The sequence below is a fragment of the Candoia aspera genome, chromosome 1 (assembly GCF_035149785.1).
Source record: "Candoia aspera isolate rCanAsp1 chromosome 1, rCanAsp1.hap2, whole genome shotgun sequence".
Classification (NCBI taxonomy): Eukaryota; Metazoa; Chordata; class Lepidosauria; order Squamata; family Boidae; genus Candoia; species Candoia aspera.
Genome location: NC_086153.1, coordinates 281,950,941 through 281,975,287, shown reverse-complemented (window position 1 = coordinate 281,975,287; position 24,347 = coordinate 281,950,941). Strand labels below are relative to the sequence as shown.

Here is a 24,347-nt window from a genome sequence, read left to right as displayed (position 1 = left end):
TTCTATAGTTTTATTGTACGCCACCCAGAGTCACTCTTTCATGAGATGGGCAGCCTTGTAAATTTGATGAATAAATAAATAAATTGTATTGGTATATTAGCCAATCAGTAGGTAACAGCACATGGCTGAGCTTACCTGTGCACAGAAGCTAAGCAGGGCCAGGCAGGTCTACTTAGTACCTGGATGGGACTCTACCAGGGAATTCCAAACTATTTGCTAGGCTGGGAAATTGAAGAAAACAAAAACCATTCCAGAAGAAGACACTGAATAGGAACTGAAGGATGATCATCAATATTTGCTCTATTGGAATCTGGTTAAAGGCCAATTCATGACCTTTTCATCTCCTGTACTTTTTCCAAACAATGCATATTAGCAAGGGCACATAAATTGAGGTTGGAGTTCATGATAGCCTGTGAAGTTAGTTCCAGAAGTAATAAACTTCTGTACAGAAAGGGGGAGGACTTTCCACACTGCCAAGCTGGAAGGCTCCCAACCAACCTTGAGTCAGCCAAAAACCATGCTGGCATGAAATTGCTCATCTAATCCTTATCCTGCCTCTATTGCCTCTGTCTCAACTCACTGTACGTAGTCACCTTCCAAGTCACTATAATTCATCCCAAGGTAATGGATGTCAAAGTTTAACATATTTAATACGCCCTTGTCCACTGACCTTGGGTGGTGTCCAAATAAGAGGGAAACACTAATTTAACACCAGTACAGCCAAGGACAACTTATGCCTCTTTCACTCATGGGCTGGGGATGTGATGAAGGCAATGTTATAGGGACACAAAAGAAAAAAGAGGTTGCCAAGGCATGTTTGTGCCATGATTAGATGCAAGTGGAAAAAAGGAGGGAAGGAAAGGAGGGAGGGAGGGAGGGAGGGAGGGAGGGAGAATTATTATAAACAGAAGTTATTATCCTAATGGCAAAATTCATAACTTACTTGTACTGCAAAGCCAGTAGTTGTATTAGTAAATCATAGGACCGCAACTGAACAGATTTAGATTTTGTGTTTCTGAAGTCTAACCACTGTACTATTATATTTCACTGCTTACTAATTCATTTACAAGGTTAGATCTTATGACTGAAAAAAGTCACTAACAAAACAACTTAATAGTTCAAACTGTTAAGGAAAAAATGTCCTGTTTCAACAAATATAATTCATGACAAGACCTAGGCAAGACCACTTCACCCTGTATTATTCTTCAATAGGGCATATTAGCTCTCCAGTCTGGGCGTCTTGCATCTTGCCCTCTATTCCATGTAGGAATGTAGCTATCTCTATGTCATGAAATGACATATTTCAGCCACCAGAGGGAACCCAACTGAAGGGAATTATAAATGGAACTTGAAGATTACACTTGGTTCCACCTCCTGCTTATTAGAAAACAAACATGCTTGCATATGCTTATAAGGTTTTTCAAATCAGATTGTGCATTCTGGCATAAAATTAATTAATTGCACTGCTCTGAATGTGTGGAATCTCAATGACTGTGTGTTTGCATAATTTGTCCTATATCCAGATTGATTTAATTGCAATTCAAGATGGTTTTCTGCGGTCTTCATTTCTGTTAAATATTTGAGATGAGAACTTATGAGAAAAATAGCTTAGAGAGGTCGTGTTTTGTATGCAGACAACACCAGGTTCAATTCCTAGAATCTCCACTTTAAAGGATCAGGGTGCAGGTGATGGGACAGACACCTTTTCTGGTCAAACAAAATCAGAGTCCATAATACAGAGGGATGTGAACAGATAGGCTGGGTTCACACAATCTTCAAAATTATCGTGTGATCTGTTTGATTTTGCCTGTGTGTTTGGGGAATCCACATACTGCGGTTTATAAATTATGGTACAGCTTAGTATGCTGTACCAACTCAGCTAATTGTGGTTTATTCAACCTAATGCAGTGCAGAAAAAGCAGATTTCCATGCTTACAGAGGTGAACAATATGCAATCATGTAATGTACTGTAGAATTGTTACCTTAATTATCAGTCCAGATCTCAGAGCAAAATGCTACCAATGACAGAGTGTAAGAGTCAGATTAGTGAAGCTCCTATGACAGTTCTGTTCATGCCACCACTTTCTGTAGGATGAAGCCAGAGGATACAACATAGAGAACGATCCTTCTGTAATGAATAGAATTAAAACTCCAATCCAATTTGCTCATGAGTAACCTTTACCCATATATTAACTTCTCCACTAGGCATTATTGTCTCCTTTAATTTTCAATTTGGTTCTTGAATGATTGGCTTCTTTTGTGGTGGGTTTGTGTGTGTGTGTGTGAGCAGCACCTACCAAGGAGCTTCTGTATTGAAAGGATTTGCCGGTGACGTCACCGTTGCCCGGGGGATGCCCAAGGGGGCTCCTTTCATGTCCCTGTTATTTTCCCACTGAAGTGGTACCTGTTCATCTACTTGTATTTGCATGCTTTCGAACTGCTAGGTTAGCAGGAGCTGGGACAAGTTGATGGGAGCTCACTCCATCACGCGGCTTGCACTCTCGGGTTTTGAACTGCCAAACTGCCAACCTTAATGGTCCTCTGACTCAGCGTCTTAACCACTGAGCCACCGGGGGGCCCTGTTTTGTGGTGGTACTTCACACTGAATATAAACTCTTCTTTTTTTGGAAAAAAATAATTATTAAAATAATAGAGTACAAAATAAGGTAAAAAAAGAATACGTTGGAACAGAAGAATGACTATTAAATATAGACTTTTTAAAAGCATAGTAAGAAAACTGTCTAGTAACACACCCTCTCCATTCCTCCCATTTGTGTCCCCAACCACTAACCACAGTTTAAATATTTATACTTTACATTGAATATTAATTGTTGTTGGTTTCTATTCCAAAAATCTGCTTGGCTATTATAAGGTGTTGTATATAGGTGAGCCATTCCTGCTTGAATGTGATTAAACTTCTGTTGTAGATTTATATTGTCAATTTTGCCATTGCAGCACATTCTGTAGTTTGGTCTCCCAGTCTGATATTGTCAGCAAAGTTTCTCTTTTCCAATGTTGTGCCAGTTTTATTCTTGCTGCTGTCAATATAATCTTAGTAAATTATAACATTTTTTCCTTTAAATTTTCTGGAATTACACCTAAGGATAAAAAAGTTTGAACTATTTCAGTTCAAATTTTATTTTCAGGATTTTTTTGAATATTTTGATGCATTTCTTTCCAATAATTTTGAGGTGGGTTCTTTGCATAACCCCACCCCCATGTGGTAAAATGTTTCTTCTTTGTTATGGCATTTCTAACACTTGTTGGAAATGTCTTTCCTGATAAATGCTGATGGAGTTATCAACCATCTGTAGAACATTTTGTAGCAATTTTCCCTTAAATTGAAATTTGGAGTAAATTTTATTTTTTTCCATTAATGTTTCCTATTGATCCACTGTGATTATTTCACTCAAATTTTGCATCCATTTTGTCATGTCCGTATTATATTTAAATAACAATTTATAAATACATCCTTGATTTTGTATTACATTTCAAATTCTGCCATCTTTCTCAAAACTCCTCCTCCTTTCTTGAGACTGCTTTTTATTTTTCCAGTTATATGCAGATGTATTAACCATGATAGATTCCTTCCTTCATTGAGCAGTTCCTGTTGGGTCTTTAATATGCCATGTTGGCACATGTAATTAAACCTTTTTACTATAGTTCTCTTTGCAGTAAAAAGCATTTGACGGTGATGCTAATGGTGAGATTGCCATGCTTATCTTTGCTTTTAGAAGATCCAATTTTTTTTAACAACCTTTGTCTTATATGTCCTTTCAGATTCTTTTCTTCTTTTCTTTCTTTGTACCATAAATATCCCTGAAGTCCATTAGCTAGGCCTGTTATTATTGATTAATTGATTATGTTCTATCAAGTCATTTTCAACTCCTAGCGACCACATAGACCAGTGATGACGAATCTATGACACATGTGTCAAAGGTGACATGCCAGGACATTTTTGGGTGACACACCAGCGTTTACCAATACCTGACAACTATTCTCCCTGTTTGAGTTACCAAAGAAACAGAACAGACAAAAGGCACAGCAACACAGCAACACAGCCACACCTCTCACTCTCCCCGTCTCTGCCCTTATTGACCAAGCTCCAGCCTTCCCATAAGAAAGTTTGTTGGAAAGCTGCAGGGACTATAGCAACAGGGAATCCTGTATGAATATGTAAAGAATTGTTTTCCTTTTGTTCGGGAGGTAGTGCATATGACATGCCAGCAGAATCAAGTTAGGCATTTTCTGAATTTTTGACACACCGAGCCCAAAAAGTTTGCCATCACTGACATAGACAGATTTTCTCCATGACAATCTATTCTTAACCTGTTCTTTCGAGTCTCTCAACGGTGCACTCATTGCCACTGTAATTGGGCCATCCACCTTGCTGCTGGTTGTCCTCTTTTTCTTTTCCCTTCCACCTTTCCCAGCATTAGAGCTTTTTCCAGAGAACTAGGTCTTCACATAATGTGCCTGAAGTAGGATAATTTGAGCCAGGTCATTTGTGCCTTGAGTGAGAACTCTGGGTTGATTTGTTTGATGATCCATTGGTTTGTTTTCTTGGCTGTCCACAGTATTCTCAGGAGTCTTCTCCAACACCAAAGTTCAGAGGCATCAAATACTCTTCCTATCTTGCTTCTTCAAAGTCCAACTTTCACTTCCATGGAGTGTCACAGGGAGTACTATGGCTTGTATGATTCTGATCTTTGTAGGTATAGACACATCAAAGCATTTGAATAGCTTTTTGAAGCCCTTCCCAGCTGCTCTACCAAGTGCCAGTCTGTGAGGTACTGCTTGCTTGCTTGCTCCTATATTGTTGATGGTTGATCCTACAAGGCAGAAGCTATCCACCCCTTTGATATCTTCATTGCCAATTCTAAGGCTGGTTGTTCTACTTGTTGTCATTAGTTTGCTCTTCCTTCTATTTAATTTTAGTCCCATTTTTTCACTGTGCTATTTGACTTTTAATACTAGGGCTTGCAGAACCTTTGCATTTTCAGCTATAAGGATAGTGTCATCATTATTATTGATATGCATCTATTCAAAGATTTTATTCATTCTTATCAGTAATAGGCAACATGGTGTATAATACCGTCTCAGACTGAGAAGTCATTATCTGCCTCTTTCATTTAAATCTTGCACCAGTTTGCAGATTTTTATCTGAAATTGGGATTGGTGCCATTTGGAATAGAAAACTTACCGTGGCTAGTATATTCATTTTTGTTATTGCAGTAAGTTCCAACCCAGAAAGTTTTAAACATTTCTACCTTTCAATACTTCGTTTTATTTCTTTCCATAATTTTTGCTGTATTTGTTTTGAAATATATCTTTATTACATTCTGTCAAGTGGAATCCTAGGAATCTCACTGAGTCTTTTCTTATCTTACTGCCAGTCTGTTTTTTGACAAAGGACTCTTTGTCAGACAGGAAATGCCTTGTTATTATCTTAGTTTTCCTTTAATTAATTTTATATCCAGAAAGGCAGCCAAGGTCTTTAATTACTTGTACCAACTGTCGTATGGAGCACTGTGGTTGCATAATTGTTAATACTTGTTAATCTGCATAGCATTTCCTCTTGAATTCTTCTCCCTGAATTTTTATCCCAGTTACTAGTTTACCTTTTTGGATCTTGTTTGCTGGGACTTCTAAAGCAATTACAAATAATGAAAGAGAAAGTGGACACTCTTGCCTTGTAGTTTTACATATTGGGAAGCTTGCAGGGAGTGTTCCATTTGCTGTAATCTTTGTTTTTTGCAGTTGAGATATGCTGTATACCCAGGTTTTAAATTCTTATGTGACATTGAATATAATCTGTTCTTATATGTTGAAGTTTTTATGAATATTCTTGATAATTATTTAATGTCATTACCAAAGCTTGTTGAAATCATATAACAATATGGTTTATGTTCTGGCTGTACTATTAATTGGAATAAATCTATTTATTGCCTTTGGGATCTATTATAACTATAGATTATTGTAGGAGATTAGTATTTACAATTTCTCCAGATTCTATGAAATACTTGGGGTTACATCTCTCTCAAAGTATATCACAGTATGTTGAATCAAATATGTCTATCACATATGACGTTACATATGTCATAGGTATGGGTTTTTGCTGTAAAAATGATGTCATTAAAATGAACATTACATGGAGATTAACTTATATCAATATATATTTTAAGAGGGATCACAACATTAATTCCCATTAGATATTTCATGCCAATGGATAAATTAGTGAGATTTTTTTTTATAACAGGCTAAATCCCCTAGCATATCTTTGGCCAAACAACAATGGGGGCTTTAACCTACCAGACTGTCAACTATATCACTCAGCCTTTATCCTTGTGTCAATATTTTTTGGAATGAGACTTATCATATCACTGAATCCTCTGGCTCCATCTGGAGAGTCAGTCATGACAACATGCAAGAGGCCCAGTGTGGTAACTGGCCATAGAGAGAAGATGCAGATGGACCTTCTCCTTGGCAGGAAATTGTGGCGGGGTGTTCCTGAGGTTTTCGGAGAACCCAACCTGGCAAGAAGGGTGTGGCCAGGGGAAGAGAATGAAGGAGAAGCCAACTGCCTTTTGACGGGCTGTCAGAGAGTAGCCTACAGCCAGTGCTTTGCTAGGTGAGTCATGGGTGAGGAATGAATAACAGGCAGCAAACCCAGAGCTTGCCAGGAGAGAGTGCGTAATGTGACTCTTATTAGATTGCACTGTTCTGGCATCCATCAAAATCAGAGAGCTGAGAAGTGACATAACTCTGGGCTGAGAAAGCAGAGAAGAAGATAGTCTGTCTGCATCAGTTGATTCCTTCCATTCATGCATCTGTGGCAGGGGCTGCTGTTTAGAAAGGCTGCCTCAAGCAGTCACTGAATTGACATTTCTTGACACTGACGGATGCTAAGCAGCCAGTCACATCTGGGTTGTTCCTTTTCTCCCATGGAAGGGAAGCACACTGCTGGCAACAATGGCAGAATGAGGGTGCCAGATCTGCAGGACTCAGACCTTATGCCAGAATTTACAGGATGGTGCTGTTTCTCTCTTGTGAAAAAAATTAAAAGCCATTACTTGTGTCAGATAAGGGGATCATTCCAGGATTTCTGGAACAGGAGAAATTTTATTTTTTAAAAAAGATGGCACTTAGATGGCAGCACCATCTTGGGGTTCTCCAAACTTTGACAGAATATCCTGCCAGTTACCCCACTCATAGTTTGAGGCAGAGGGGAGAGAGGATAAAATGATCAAAATATATTTAATTCACTGTCAATCCTCAGTCCCAGGAAGTTGAGTATTGAGAGTAATGAGAAACCAGGAGACAGACACAGGAAAAGAAGGAGCATGGAAGAAAGAAGTGAAAGGACCATGGGGTGTTGACAAAAGGACGTGGACTGTAGAGGAGTGTGAAGGCTGCGAAGATCATGAAAATAGAAAGAGAAGGAAGGCAGAGGAGGAAGTATTCAGAATGTGTGAAAGGAAGGAACAGGGAACAGTAAGAAGGAGAAGATGAGGTAATATCCACGAATCACCGAGTAACTTAATGACTCAGATCAAGGAATGGCTGGGAATTGTTTGAGTGAGTTCTTTGGGCTAGGTCTGGTGGTCTGGTGGCCAGGACAGAAATGGAGCGGTCAATGTGTCTTTCACTGCTATTATGAAGGAAGTGCCTCGCTGGAGAAGAACTGCTGCTGCAGTTGCCATCATTTACTATTTTTCTTTCATGTTTATACATTATCTCTCTTTTGTTTATTGTTCTTGGGTTGAGAAAAGAGGAAACCAATGATTGTTTCAGAGAAACATCTCACTTTAAAAAGAGCTCTTGCCCTTTTAGAAGATCTCTGTAGCAGCAAAAGATGTATTGTAGCAGATACTCTCTAAAAGTCCCTTACCCTTGTACATGTTAGCCTATCTTTAAAGGCATAAAGTACAAAATATTTAGTCATCTACAAATGTCTTTCACAGTACAATGCTATTTTTACTAGTAGAATGGGAAGGAAAAGGGGCAACTTCAGGAGTGGCATAATTATTTCTACTTCTATATGTCAGGAAAATAAATGTTTCTCAGTACACCTCTAGAATGCCCTGGATACCATGGAGGATTTCATGAGCAAAAATTCATTTTTTACAAACTACGGTACTAAATTAAAATGTAAGGCTTCTTGACACAATACAGGAACTGACTGAGGACAAAAGTATTAGTGACACCATATTACTGATATTCTGAAACATGCTGAACATTTCAAAAGTTAGCCCATGGGATACAGCCTACCTATCCATGAAGAACATGGATGGGAAACTCATACTCCACAGGCTACATATGGTCTCAGGACCCTTTCTGCAGCTTCCAGAACATCTGATCACCTGGAATGGGGAGAATCAAAGAAGTGGTACTTTGAGAGAGCTGAAGGGCCAAAATAAGGGCCTTAAACCTCACAGAGGCTTACAGAACCCACTGTACCTATTAAAACCCTGATGTCAACTACAAACATTGAGATATCTTTTCCCCATTTATGAAGTTGTTCATAAATAGCAAGAAAATCAAGGCCAGAATTCTGGATGCAGGTCAGGTTTCAGATTAATGTACTTGGTATCCATCAACATACAACATGCCAATATTCCCCCACTCTTAAAATAAATGAAAATGGATGGCTCTACCACAAAGCAAGTTGGCAGATAAGGAAGGCAATGGATTCAACACCCTGCCACAATTACCAACTACAGTATCCAAGTGAATGTCAGGTGTGCCTGCTGGCTGTAGGGCAACCACTTATAGCTGTCCTACCATCCAATCATCTACTTCATGCCCTTTGGTAATTTTATTTAGCTGCCCAACTCCAATGGACTCCACAGACATCTATGCTTTATTACAAAATAGGAATAGGCCAAAACATCAATGCCTCCCAGGTAAGTTAATATGTATGAAGATATCATAGTTTCTGTTTTGTTTTGTTTTGTTACCAGTATCATCTTGTCTTTTAACTGGAATGACACCACATTTTTGCATGTATTCCATCTCAAGGGTGATGTAGTGGTTAAAGGGTTGTCGAGGACTAGGAAACCAGGCTCAGCTCCAAAAAATCATGAAAGCTGATTAGGTGATTTGGGGTCTATTACTATTTTTTGATCTAGCCTATCTCACAAGGCTGTAGGGATAACATTTATAGATGGAGTACAAGGTATATTGCCAAACTGTTTAATAGTCTTGGCCTACTAGGAAAAGCTAAATAGAATCAGACCTATTTAGTAATTGGATGGAAGACCACCAGGAAATGCTTGGTCTGTGGGTTTGACTAAGAAGTTAAAAATGTATTCTGGAAGAAGCAGTCACCATTCATATCACTGCCAAGAAAACTACATGGACATGTTTAGGAAATCACCAAGAGCTTAAGACAAAGGAGACATCCCTTTTTTACTTTAATGATCATGCTACCAGAGCTGTCTGCGGGGGGTGGGTAAAAAAGATTTGGGTTGCAACTGCACAATCAAAGCCCCACCCCTTTTGTGTGCGCATTGACATCACAAGCATATAGAAAGGGACAGGGCTTCAATTGCATGGTCATGACCATCGTCTTGACTGCTTTGACACACACACACACACACCCCCGCTGCTGCATGCCAGCTTGAGCTCCTGAAGAAACACCAGGATATAAATCTAACAAATAACTAAATAAAATACATTTTAAAGTAAACTTTGAAGAATGTGAATTGCAATTTACCCATCTACTCCCAAACTGCAGCATTTCCAAGCTCTTTGAAAATGAAAATGGCTGAAGAGGGGCATTTTCAGTGGAGACAAATTATCATACAACAGAAGAACAATGACAGTTAGAAAGAATGGCAGAGACCCAGCTTTGGAATTCATGGTGCTGGAAGGTGGCTGGCAGGGATAAATACTCTCTGGGCAATGCCCACCAATTTTCTGCTTGGATGCCTTGAGTAACAACCACTTAGAATCACCCTTTTTAAAAGTGGAAATGCTCATTGTAGCACCTATTTTTGGAATACTTTATGAATGATGCCTCATCCGGCAGAAACAAGGAGCACTATGGCACAAGATAGGGGATTTTTTCATTCTGTTATCATGTATGGGTATGGGTTCCATACAAGACATGCAATCAAGCACTTAATTTTTAATTTTTAAACTACAGCAACAATTTTTAACATCCCCCAAAGTGAGGTAAATCAGTAGCAGCAACAGAAAATGACTTCCCACTCTTCAGTTCTAGCTTCCAAATATCCTAACTGCTAGTCCTCGGCTCATGAGCTGCTTATTGAATCCCACCGCTGAGTTCCATCACAGGATGGAAGCCACAGAGTCAGTCTCTATCTATCATCTTTCTCCCTTTCATTGCTTCTAGAAATAAATGCATATATTGAACTTAAATAAGAGAAAGCAACAGTAAACACTTTTATTTTATTTATTTTTTTAAATCAGCATTATAATCTTATTCCTCCATTTTACCATATCATGCACCAGTGATTAGGGTGTCTTCCATTCCACATAGCAGCATAAGCCAGAGAAGTGTATCTTCAGGCCCTGTATTGCAGAAATTGTTTCCTTCAGAAGTGCACTGGCAACTTAGTAAGTGCCCATCTTATGCAAGGAATACAAGACTTGGGGTACATCAGGCCCGCAACTAGGGTCTGTGTCGCCTAGGGCAAACATGGATTCTGCACCCATTTTGGCGCCCCCCGGTGCTCATTTTGGCACCCCCCCAGTTGTGACCCTGCAGCACATGCTGACAAAGAAGAGCTGCAGCTCATCTAGTGCTGTGGAAGATCAGCAGACCAAAGAAGAGGACAACCCCCATCTTAGTGTGGTTCAGTTGAGATAGCCCATATCCAGTGTTTTATAATATGGTGTGTAGAGGTGCCTACAAAAATGCAAATGCATAGTGTACATCATAGAACATGTGAACCTTTTCCCATTAATTATGTAGGCTATTTCCTTGATTCCACAGCTGAGCAGATTCCTTGATTCCACAGCTGTGCATGGGGCTTTTAAAGAAGACTCTACCGTTAGGCAAGCAGTATCTCAGCTTAATTACTAAGATGTTGCAGTGGATTATTAACCTCCAAGTTGTGGAACATTGAGGGGAATTAAATTGCTTTCATTTAAATCACCCAAGAATTGTCAGTTCAAATTCTGAATTTCTACCCTATTTTTTCCCAAAGAGTTCTGTTCTAGTATTTTAATCATTTGTTGAGTTTAATATATTTTGTTTAAACTTCTGTATTATCCGAGGGTTGTATGAGTGAGTGTGTGAAACAGAATGTATTTCTATATAGGCTAGAAACCAGGAGTCTGTGAGCTCTAGTCCCGCGTGAGGCATGAAAGCCAGCTGGGTGACCTTGGGCCAGACACTCCCTCTCAGCCCAACTCTGTGCAATGTAGACTAGCCTCATCCTGGGCAATGTGACTTGTCAAGGCTAAATAGTCTACACATCTGGCTGCTGGACCTCACATGGATTTCCCAGCAAGAAAAAAAGCAGCATGAACACCGAACTGCTATGCCATATGATTAAAAAAAAAAAGAATGTATTAAACTGATAACCTTGTTACCATTTTGAAGATCAGAACTATATAGCAGTTCTGGTTACTCTAAAATACTGGCATACCTTATATATTTCTAACGAATACTATATGTTGTCAAACAATGGGTGCAATATACAGAACAGCTTCCTCCAGCAGGACATCCTTCGTATGTAGCTGACTTCAATTCCTAGATGACGGGAGTGCTGTCTGAGAAGGGCGCGAGTTATTATCCCATACCTCTAAAACGATAAGACTGGTTACTTATTCTCAGGTTCTTATTGGTGTGAAAATACGAAAGACAACTCACTTAGTAAATAGGAATCTAAATACTATATAATATTGAACCTAAAATTAGCTGTGACCCATCCTAAATAATACTCCAGAAATAATTCACCAAATTTAATTTTGTTCTGAAGGGTATCAGACTGGGAAGGCTGACAGAGAAAGCACCAAGATCTTTCATTGTGCTGAATGGCTACTGACATACTGTAGTTCTACTAGCTCTTGCACAGCTAGAATAAGTTGGAAATGCTCTTGAACTTACGACCTCCTTTCCACTTTCTACACTAAAATTATATGGCATACCACCACAAAATATTAAGAATGTTTGCTTCTTAAAATCAAAATGGCAACAATAAAAACTTCATTAAAAACATTGATGAAAATACAAAATTGAAGGTTCATTATCATCCATCCAAAGCTTTAATAAAATAAAATAAAATAAAATTGATAATAAAAGGAAGTTAATGTCTGCATGAGACATGTATTTCTGCAGAAAGCATGCCATAGTTGGAACATTATCCTCAGGAACACCTTAGCTTCTATCATGAGCTTCATGTCATAGAGAAGCACTGGTCACAAATGCACATGTTTCTGCCCTAAATATTTGAAAATAAACCCTAGTGAACACATTCAAGCCAACTTCCTAGTAAACATGCATAGAAAAGATTGCCTGTGCCACATTATCTCTTGAGGATAGGACTTCCAGTGCCATATTTATTTATTTGCAACACATCTCAAGAGGGACATTAATTGTAATAGACTTTACGCCAAACATGTCTTCACTTTAATTAAGGATGACCCAGAGAACGACACTTATTGAAACTCCAGAATGAGTTGATTGTTTTTTGGATTTGTTGGATCTCTACTGAATTGTTTAGAGGTGAATTGCCTGAATCAAGAATTCCCAAATGAAGACCTAGTTTAGATATTCATATCTGTTCTTCATAATAAAGTCATCATGATTGATTGCAGCCTTCAAAAATCTGCTAAGTGAAAAATATAGTGACATGTTTATAGAACCCTGTCAAGTCAATTTGCCTATATATTTCACCTGCTTTCTTAATTTTCATAACTTCTTTTGAAAGCTTCACAATAGAAAGAGCCATTTAACTTCAAGTAAATATTGCATTATCTTTTTGTCAGATGGTTTATTTTTCTGTGGAACCCTAGTAAGCAAGCTTGGATCTGTCAACTGCTGTCATTATAAACCAGCAATTCCCCATATAAACCAGCAAGTTTATCACTTAAGCAAGTTAGAAAGCTTCTTTTGCTTGAATTCAATGATTGGGACAAATTTCTCATCTGCATCTTCTAAGTTGTGGTTTAAAACTAACCTTTTCACTCCATCATATCAAGTACAATCCTATGAACACTTATGGGGGAGGGAGAATTAGGTCCTGTTGAACTCACTGGGATTTGCATAGAAGGTATGCAAAAGGGTGCTCTCTGAATCTTATTATCTTATTACCTTAGAATAAGAAAATGTTCAGTGTGGCATAATAGAAGGGCTTCTGTTCTTTGCTATCTTAAGACTTCATTAAGAAAGGAAGGGCTTACTTTAACTGCAAGTGAGTTGCTAAGTTTTCACAGCTCCAATAGTCTGAAAAATCTTCCCCCATCAGTTGTGGATTCTCAATGTATGAGGAACAAGGACAGCGCTCTTGTCAGTAGGGAGTAATGCCAAGGACCCAAGAGCTGCAGCTGCTATCATGAGACAGAGATGGTAAAATCAAGATGAGTTTTGCTATTGTTCTCAGGGCATCTATATTGTCCTCATGCATTGTGAGGACATACTTCCTTATTGTTTAATCTCTAATCTTGTAATAGAAAACTACTGTTTTCTGGCTAGACTTCAGATAGATTTTGCATTTTGTTTTATCCTGCAATCTTACCTGCAAGAAATATTCAAAAACCGAATCCATCAAAATGTTTTAAAGACTGAGATAAAAATGATACCATTACAGGATGCACAATAATTGAAAATAGTAGAAAAACATATTTTCCTTTATGCTTTCCTTGTTACACAGTTACATGAAATGGAACATTGCTTTGTAAGAAGCTTGACCAGCCTGGCACCTTCCAAATGTATTGGACTACAAACCCCGTTATGCTAGTCAATACAGGCAATGGGCATGTAGTCTGAGGCCCAAGGGAGATGTCCTTTAACACATATAGAGCTTTGGGTAGGAGGATCCTACTGTGGACCCATCAATAGGGCCAGCCTCTTTCTCTTTACAGCTGTTGGACCACGTGGCCGACTCGACCCGGTCTCCTCCTCGATCAGGTCGCCCAAGATTAGCGCACGCGCCGTGTCAGTGGCGAGAGTCGCTGCTGCGGCGTTGGAACGAGCTTCAGCACCGCGGAGCTGCGGACAGCGCCTTCCACCCGCCCTAGCTGCAGCCCCCAGAGACGCCGCAAGAGCAGAAAGGGTGCGAAGGGCCATGGAAGGCGCGGCTGGCTCCCGGGCGCTGGTCCAGGCGACTGCCGGCCAGAGGGCAGAGGCAAAGCTCCCTGAGAAAGAGTCCTGCTCCTCCAGGTATGGCTCGAGTACTGGGCGTGAGCTTCGCCTACTAGGCGGTCAAGGAGGTGGTGGGTTTGCACCCTCCATTCCCCTGGCCCTTCATCTCCCTGGGGTTCGGTTTTCCTTTCCAAGGCTTATCTTGAGCTCCCTTGCCATCCACTCCTTCCCTGCATCGCTGTCAATAGCATCCCCCAAGCGAGCCACTCATTTCCCAGACAATGGAGGCATCTCCCTTGGGCAACGGAAGATGGTGCAGGGGGGGAAGGGAACCTGTTTTTTCCAGCAATCTAAGCATCCAACTGGTACAGCTTCCCTGCCAGGGCTCACACACACACACACTCCACCTCACCAGACCACCCTTCCTTGAAAAGTTGCTGTTGCAAGATGCAGGGTTGGTGAGGAAAAGCAATGAAGAATGTGCTGCCTTTGCACAGCTGGTCAGAACGGGCCATTGAGAAGGTCCTGCGACTGAGTACAGATGATCCTTGGATGTGAGATCTCTTTCTTTTGCTCCATTCTCTGGGTGCAGAAGAATAGACAGCTGCAAGAGACGCTATCCAAAATGCACCTTCTGTCCCTTTGGGAAGCAATATGCAAACAAGCCTCCTCTTCAGCCAGCTAATGTCTAAGCTTGTTTTCTTACACTATGAAATGAGCCCCTTTGCTCATCTATCACCAGGGTGATGCCTGCCTTCTTATCCTCAATGTGATGACACACACATCCTTGAGATAACTGTCACTTGTGTCAAAGAACACTTCTTCCTACAATCCAGCAAACAACAAAACAGTGAGGTGAAGCCCTGTGCTGTGGCACCACAAACAAAGAAACAAGACAAATATTTTTGCACAGAAACTCAAGCTTGTTAACTGTTTAAAAGGTGGAGCCAAGGCAGGACTGGACAGATTTTTCTTTTCTCCTCTTTCTTTCTCCTCTTCCTCCATTTAACCAAATTAGTTCAGTGTCCTTAATGCTGGTGGAAGAGGGGAAAGTGCTGATATATAACAAGCAATAAACATTGCCACCTGGAAAAATTGCATTCTTAAAAATATTTTCTCCCTTTAGGAGAAAAATGAGATATTGTCAGAAGAAGGTATCCTAACAATAGTTCTAAGAGAAGAAAACAATATGTAGGGTTTGAAAACTTTCCCTGTTGGGTTACCTTCATACAGTACTCTGTTGCTAGCTATGAAAGAGCGTTATTTTCATAACCAATGACGGTAAGTCCTAATAGCTGGGGCAATGTGAATGTCAGTCCTCCCAATCTGACACATTCAAAGTATGTTGGGACAACTCCAAAAATTCCCAGCTGGTTTGGGTAGGGTTAATCTTGATACAGTATTCTCAGCTGATTAATCATGTTATAACTAGGCATAATGGAGCCCTCAAAAGATCCTCAAAGCCACTTTCCATTCTAGATGGTTTCAAATGATTTGGACTGATGTTCTGGATAGCAGAAGCCACACAGTTAAGAAGGGTTGAGGTTTCCTTACCATTGTCTGAACCATTTATTGGCCAAAGAAATGGGTAGTCTGCTTTATTATCTTTGCTCATACCATTCCCAAATTGGACATTGCATTCTATTTTTGCCTGTATATAAACTAATGCTTAGAGTTTGGTGAAAGCTAGTTTGGTGTAGTGGTTAAGGCATCAGGTTAGAAACTGGGAGACTGTAAGTTCTAGTCCCACCATAGACACAAAGCCAGCTGGGTGACCTTGGAACATTCACTCTCTCTCAGCCCTAGGAAGGAGGAAATGGCAAACCACTTCTGAAATTTTGCCAAGAAAACTGCAGGGATTAGTCCAGGCAGTTGCTAGGAACCAAGACTGACTCGAAGGATATTATTTTCTATCCCGCCTTTATTATTTTTATAAATAATTCAAGGTGGCAAACATACCTAATACTCCTTCCTCCTCCTCTTTTCCCCACAACAACAACCCTGTGAGGTGAGTTGGGCTGAGAGAGAGTGACTGGCCCAAGGTCACCCAGCCACACACACACACACACATACTTGAATTACTTTTGTAGAACACAAAAGTTTGAATAAATCCTTCCTTCATATAATATATTCAATAAAAACAGTTGTTGTTGGATTAATACTTATTAGAAATCACTCCAGGACAAGTATGAACAATCCACAGGTCATGGGCCTCATGGAACCCCACAGACCTTTTTGTCAGTCCTTGGAATTGTCCAAGGTCACCTTACAAAATTTCAGTAGCAAATTTAAGAATATGGAAGAATTTTCTACTCTTTTTTTCTAAAAAAGGAATAAAAGAGGTGTCCAACAAGTTTTATCCTACCAATTTATTTTAGCCCTGCCCCTTCCATTTAGTAACATGTGCATTCTGGCCTGAAGCACTGGAAATGCTTAAGAAGCAGTCCCTGAGCATTTCCACAATGTAGTTGTGTCTCTATTCTAACCTGCTATGCATTCTTACAGCACAATCATTAGTGAACAAGCCTCAAATATTGCTATTGTTGGCTCTTTCTCCACTGGGCTCCTTTAATTTTCTTCATGCTTAATCACAACTTGACTTGTGGAAAGTTGGACAAAATTTGTCCTACTTGCTAATATTTATCCACATACCAGCACTTAAACACTACCAGATTTTTGTGAAATGAGTTATTTTTCACTCAAAGAGGAATTTTCAAGAAGCATGTTCACAGGAGATGTATAAAACTGTGGGGGAGGGGTGGACCAGTCTTTAATATGGTAAAAAATATGTGATAGCTGAGCATTATACTATAATATTATATCTTATTATGCCTTTGGCTGCTTCCAAATGTTGCAGCTTGGGATAATTTTGTATGCAGAAGACAGGCCAAATAAAATCATTGGTCTTGGGAGCACTTTAAGTCTTGGCGGATATTTGTGCCTTGTGTAAATCTATAAATCTATGCCCCAGATGTTCCTCAACTATGATTGATTTGGTTTGAATTGCCATGTGAAGTTTCAAGTCTGTCATCCAAATCTAATGAAAAATTGATGTGCATATACTTATAGCTTTAAGTATCATCCAAGAAAGAAAACTGAGAACTATGACTGTAGTACTATATTAAAAGTCAAAGCAATTCCACAAAAGGATGCATAGATGTAGGGGGCCATATTGTTAGCATAATTTCTGTTGCAAAACAGTTTTCTCCTTGGACTTTATGCTTAAAATGTAGCCCCATCGTATCAGTGTTTCACTGGACGAAATTATTCTTGCTTCATATTGAACCCTCTCTATTTCAGGTGTTGCACTCATTCCATTCCAGAAATCTATCATTTGTTTCTCTGTTTTTATAAATTCCATTACAAAGTCCCATTTAGAAAGTTCTGCCATAAATCCCTTACTCCAGAGGGGAGGGAAATCATTACATCTTGGCCAATAATGCAAAGCTGTATATCAGCAGCGCCTTTTTTAACACTGAGGAAATAATTATCAACATCAATATATGATGAGGAATCTCATTGCAGAGAGAAGCCAGTTGAGAGGCAGGGAGGTGACATATTAAAATGTTGCTGTCAGTTTTGGGGATTATGATAAAAGGCTTTTTTTTTAAAAAATTGACTGGCTGTTGTGATTACAAAGTTGTAGTCATTGTTTTAATCATAACAAGTTTGGCAGGCCAGAATACATCATTGTTTTTTAAAAAATGGAACTGCCAGGAATTGAATAATTCACAATCAGTTTCTAAATTGCCATGTCTGGAAGAAGAGATTGGGGTGCAAACTTAGGAATTTCTGGATAATTAAGGTATTTACCAGACCGGCTTCAAACTTAGTTTGAATATTGAAACGGTCCTTCTAGTAGTGAATGGCTGACTCAGTTGATTATTTTGATAATCTGGATGTCAGTCCCACTGTGACTTTCTGGCCAATTAGATGAAAAAGAGGAGGAGAGACCATATTACAAAAGATCCATTTCTACCATTTAAGAAAGAGCTAAAGGGCTGCTGCCTTGCCCTGGGAATCATGCCTTAAGAAGTTCCACAGAGTTTCCTTGTATCTTCCATGATTTTAAAACATCTATACATGAAACTAGGGGAGATTTGGAATGGTGTGCTATTTATGTTCAGCTTTATTTCCCCCTCTTAATAAAGATGGTTGTCATGGTAGAACCCCTAAACAATGGCTGGAATAGAATGGAAATCTAGTCCAGACAAGATAGATAGATACTCATTGTGGGAGGGCTAACAGTCCTGTAAAATACCGCTTTCTCTTTACGTATTCCATTCTCTTTGAAGAGTCATGCACACAAATTTGAGGATGTTTATGGATATGGCACTGCTTCTGGTACAGAAAAAAGAAACTTCTTAAAATTCCTTTAATGACAGGTTGAAACAACAGCTGCAACCATTCTTAGCAAATTGTGAACTAACTACCATGGCATATGTGTGAACAATGTCTAGTTTCAACTACTATAGCATGTTTGATCTGTCTTGAAATACTGTTCAAAAATGTCAATTAATTCATACTATGACAGCCTGCAGACTTGAATCAATGGGAATATTTAGGGGAGTATATTGAAAGATTAGCATTGCTTCCCATTTGGCTTCAGGCATTCTTGCTCTAATGTGTTATCTTCTGAATGAGCTAAAATCTTCAGAGGAAATCCTGCACTTATTTTTTTCTGAAATTAGGGGACTGATAGAAATGAGGAGAGAAGCTCAACAGGATGCCCATGTTAAGTTATTCCAACCTGGGGGGCTGTATTTGATATTTTATTAGATTTTGAGCTCTTTCAATATTTTAGGTATTGTATGAATGGGTATGGTCATTGTATTACAGCCAAGCAGCACTACAGCTGGCATATCCTGTACTTGAACTGGGGTAAAAGAACAAATTGCAGATGATTTCCATAGCAGCTCTGCAATTCCAATTGTTTGTGCATCTTCCCCCATCCACCACTATCTTCTCTTTCCTTGTTCTGCTTCTCAGATTATTTCTGGTTTCTGGTATAGACAGACAGTTTTTCTGCTTATGAAAATGATAGGGGAGACAAATCAGGGAAAGCACTCAAGCAGCTGCATTGCCAAATTTGAATTGTTATCTCCCACTTTTTCTTCTGTGTTGTCTGCTTCGCTGATTCTCTTGTTTCTTGGCTGCAACCAGCTGGGCAAGACAAATGAAGCTGTGAGACCAACATTTGAAAGCTGCTGCGGTTACTATGCTATGAATGGGGGAACGTTTCAGCTCGTGCTACAGTGTCAACATTATTATTGCAGGGCGATAATAATGGGAGACCTCACTGTCCATTCAGATCTTTTTTCGTTGCTCTTTGTGATAGGTCATTACCCACAAATTAATGGATTAATTTAAAAATGACAATCTGAGAGGGTAATGAAGGCAATTGTTTCCTTTGGTTAAATGGAACTTGCATATGATCTGTTGTTAAAAAGTCATCCTAACATGACACCCAAAGGAAAGAATATATAGATTGCCTCTGACAAATAGTCCTAACGGCATTACTATTTTATGAGCTAGAGAGAAAAAGTTAATACTTTTAGCGTGCAGTTTAAAAAATGGGTTTGATGTTTTTCTTAAGGTATGAGAGTATTGTTGGCCAACCATTTGCTATCAACATGTAGCCTCAGAGATAAGCCATATACAGTGTCAACCCTATTGAAGAGAATATCTGTAGCTCAGGGTTGAACTGGGAAGTCCTTGGTGCTCTCTGAGCCTAGTTGTTTTCTTGCAGACGTTTCATTGCCAGACTAGGCAACATCTTCAGTGGGAAGAGGGAGTGGGCCTTGCTCTCAGTTTATATACCATGGCTTGTCTACTCCCTCTTCACACTGAAGATGTTGCCTAGTCTGGCAATGAAACATCTGCAAGAAAACAACTAGGCTCAGAGAGCACCAAGGACTCCACAGCATCAACCCTTTCTGGCATTTTCCCCTGATTCACTAATTGGGCTGCCCTTATCACTCACACACCTTTGGCTAAAAAGGGAAGCATGAAGTTGGATGGGATCTGAGACCATTATAAGAATCTAAAGAATATTTTTAATATACACATCATTACATCAATATATCTTATGACATTATACACAACATGGCATCTTAGCCACTGAGTGCAGTTCATGAGAAGAACAGGAAGGGCATGTGATATCAACCAGCAGGTGAAAGATGGGATGTTAGCATTTATGTGTAACATGAATAAAGATACTGATCTACCAGAGTTGAATAAAAAGTAATGCCTCCACCTCCATAATTTTAGTTTCTAGAGATAGCTTAATAAATGAAACAGGAAAGTAATCCTTGAAATGAGCTCTGTTGTAACCTGTATTTACTTCTCCACACAATACTATTTCTATACACTTCTGCCAGCAAGGGAAAACTGCTTAAAGCCATCATGAAATAACTTCACACTTTGTCTCTTTAACCAAGTCCTGACAGTCCTTTCTGCCTCTACATTTGAGTCAGATAGATGCCATGAAGGTTTTCCTTCAATTTAGGAAAAAGGTAAAGTTGCATGGCACCAAGTCTGGACTGAATGGTGGATGGGGTAAGATGGTGAGATCTAATTGTGCAATTACCTCTTAGGTGGCTTGTAGATATGAGAGCCAATGTTCATCATGTTGCAGCAAAATTCCATTCTTATGTTTGCAAACTCTGCTTAATCAATATTTTAAAGTTTTGTGTGTTGCAATGTAGCATCCTGAGTTGATAGTGGTTCTAGGTTCAGGGAAATCCATGTGAATAACTTCATCTGTTTCCTCAAAAACCTGTAACCCTTAGTTTTCCTGCCAAAGCCTAGGTTTTGAATTTTTTTTTTCCTGCAGTTGAAGCTTTTTGATGATACTTCATGGACTGATGCTTTGTTTCTGGGTTATAATGATGAGCCCATGCTCCATCAGCTATCAAGATGCTGTGAACAAGTCCCTCACTTTCATTCTAGCAGCATGTTAGTGATTGCTAGCAGATTTCAACTCCTGAAGCTTTCAGCTCTGCCATCAGCATGTGAGGAACCCGTCTTGCACATTCCTTCCAGTAAACATCAACAATGTGACCCACACATTCCTGTGAAATGCAACTGACAGCAGTTTCCCTTTGAATAATCCACCTATTGCCCTTAATCAGTTCATCAACCTTTCTCATGTGAAACCTATTGGTTGTTGTTATAAGTTATCCACTTCATTCTTGATCACACAGATCAGCTCTTCCCATTTGTCATCTCTGCATTTTCTGTAAAGCAAGGCGTAGTACTCACATCAACACAGTCACCACCATAATCAACCTGAATCAATCATGGCACATTGCTTAGAGCGCACTGATGAGAACACACTGTAGGTTTCTGTTCCACAAGCAATAGCAGCACAAACTTTCCTCGCAGCAACTTTCTGTGAATTGAAGTGAAAGTACAGAAGCTACAGAATACTTCAGAGCTTCTAGCACATCAGTGCTGCCACCTGCTGGCAATTTACGATATTGGAGGTATTACTTTTCATTCAATCCTCATCGTTTATCTTTCTTCAGAAAACAGTTCATTTTAATTAATGATCATTTAATTAATGATCATCATCATTGTATGCTTTCCTTCTATGAGCTTAAAGTGGCTAACTATCAAGAATACTGGTTAAAGGTATTGTGTGTTCACTTCCAGTACTGTATAAAGCAATTACAGAACGGGTGAAATAAATGATTTTGGTGTGGCTACTTGAAAAATCTACTAACTGGACTCATTTGACTCATCTTTCTCTGGATTCAGAAACCTAGGTTTTTAAAGCATTGACAGTATATATTTGTGAATGATAATATTTGCTAATTATTTTGATTTTCTCTCAAGATGAGAGGTGCCTCCAGATTTGAGAAGTCACAACAAAATTGGCTTGGGCAGGGGGCGGGGCTTGCCTCTTGATTACCCCATCTCTTCTCTTCCACTGTGGATGCTACAGTATTATTGCATTCTCCTGTTCCACCACTGCTGCTGAATCCTTAATCCTTGCCATTGCCTCCTCTTCCTCCAGAGTGTTTCCCACACACACATCTCCAGAACTTCCTGCACCAGTCAGACTATGGAGGCTGCAGCTGTGTCATTTCAAAGTGCAAATGTGCACAAGTGTGATTTATATAAAAAGGGTCAGACATGACTCGGTGCTTGCACAGGGGGCCTTTCACTTTTTCAGGTATATACATACTCTTTACTCAAAATATAAATTGTCTTGGGATAAAGTTAGTATAAAGGACAGGGGAAGTAAGGTTTTTCCATGCAGCAATTGACTAGGATGGCCTGATGGGAAGACTAGAGTCAAAGGAGGTACACTACCATCTCTGCAATCCCATTCTTCAGTCATTCCATCTGAGGAGCAAAGGATTTGGTTTGGAGCCCTGCTGCCTGCATAGTACAAGTGTAAAAAATATACTGGTGGAACACGTCTTGATGGTCCTACGCTAATTGTGGAAGATCCAAGTCAATTCATCCAATGTTTAATTAGGTCATGACAACTTTTATTTTTACGTGAGGGATAATATTAATTGTTATATATTGTGTATTATATCATTTATTTCTTGTAAGTACATTTTGTGTGAAAAGTAGATAGAAACAGAAAGGCAAAAAGCAAAGTTAACATTCTTCTTCTTGCAGAGATAAAGCAAACCCAGAGCTTTGTCAAGCCTGTCTTAATGTACCAGAGATCAGGAAGGCTGAGTCAAGCCCCAGTGGAATTTCCTGGGAAAGGAGATGCCCGGTCCATCACTGTCTGCTCAATGCTTCTCCCAGCACAGTGAGGTACCATCAGCCCACTTCCAGTCATATGCTTGCACCCATCTCCACTCGGTCCAACGGCCAGGTGCCAACTGGATCTCAGGACGCCTTCCAGCCTCACCTATATTATCATTGCAACCACCAAGAAACCACCAGAAGCAGCTATGCCTTGCCCCCTCTGCCAGGACATGGGGACCGAGCTACTCTGTGCTCCCATCATTCGAGTGGGGATTCAGTATCAACTCCCCGACATGAGGTTACTGAGAGTAGATGGAAGCAATGGCCACATGACCAGCAGCATTTACGGCCAATGCAACACCATGTTGTAACAGTCAGGTAAGAACCACACACTCTGGCAGCTCAGAATGTCTCTATAGAGTGATGGGCCTTGTGGAAGGCCATCTGTTCTGCCTTACGCAGGATAGTCTGCTATATGAAAGCATCCTCTCTTTTAAGGTCTGTCTAGTAGAAGTCTGCATAAAAGATAAGAGTTTAAGAAGGGGAAGGAAGGTAAGGCTGCCCATCCATGGGTAGCACCAGACAGCAGGAACTTATACCACCTGCTCACAGTCTTCCCACTATGGTGAGCTGTACTTTATTTTTAATGAAATCATAGTAGGTATGTCTACATGTGTATCTTTACAGATAGATTTCATGCAAGTTCATTTCTTCTTTGAACTTTTTGGGAGGAATGGATGTATTTTTTTCTAAAATGGCCTTTCCATATCTATCTTAATTTTAAAAGCTCTTCATAAGTAGCTTAATTTTAGAGCATGTACTTTACATGCAGAGTGCAGTAGCAGTTGAATTTTTTGAGACTTTGGATGCTGGTACCAGTTCAAATAGCTGAAATACTGAGTCAGGTAAACAATCTGAGTAAATATAGTGAAGATGTTCCAATTTCCTTTGGAAATTAGGATTGAGTATGTCTCCTTAGCCAAACTAAATTCAATGGTAAAGCTTGAATTTGACTCTACAAAGAGTATGAAAAGACCCTCAGGATTCAAGACGGTTTATAGGTTGGCCTTATTCTCATTTAATAACCTTCTCCTTCATTAATTTCTCATTGGACCATACATAATGACAATAGACATTTTATTTTTATCCAAAGGCAACGTTAGTTGCTAAAGTTTAATGATCCCTTTCCTGGCATCAGGCCAGCCTAAGGGTTGCTTGTTGTGTTATTTCTAAGCATTAGTGCACCCCTGGGAGCTAAGTCTACCTCTAATCCTCCATGTATCATAAATCAATACATCTGTCTTCTCCAAGTGGTTTTTGCAGTTTTATTCCTTGTGTGTTTTCACTCCAGAGA

The 24,347-nt window shown here is 39.6% G+C and overlaps 1 protein-coding gene across 1 annotated transcript in view; it reads left to right on the top strand.

Annotated features, from left to right (window-relative positions):
* Nucleotides 1-13,195: 13,195 nt before the first annotated feature.
* DISP2 (dispatched RND transporter family member 2) overlaps nucleotides 13,196-24,347 on the top strand; it is a 29,292-nt gene continuing 18,140 nt past the window's right edge. Inside the window, exons 1-3 of the mRNA XM_063288748.1 lie at nucleotides 13,196-13,247; nucleotides 14,059-14,356; nucleotides 22,916-23,371. Of these exons, the coding sequence (XP_063144818.1) occupies nucleotides 13,196-13,247; nucleotides 14,059-14,356; nucleotides 22,916-23,371 (806 nt within the window). The remainder of the gene's footprint in view (nucleotides 13,248-14,058; nucleotides 14,357-22,915; nucleotides 23,372-24,347) is intronic.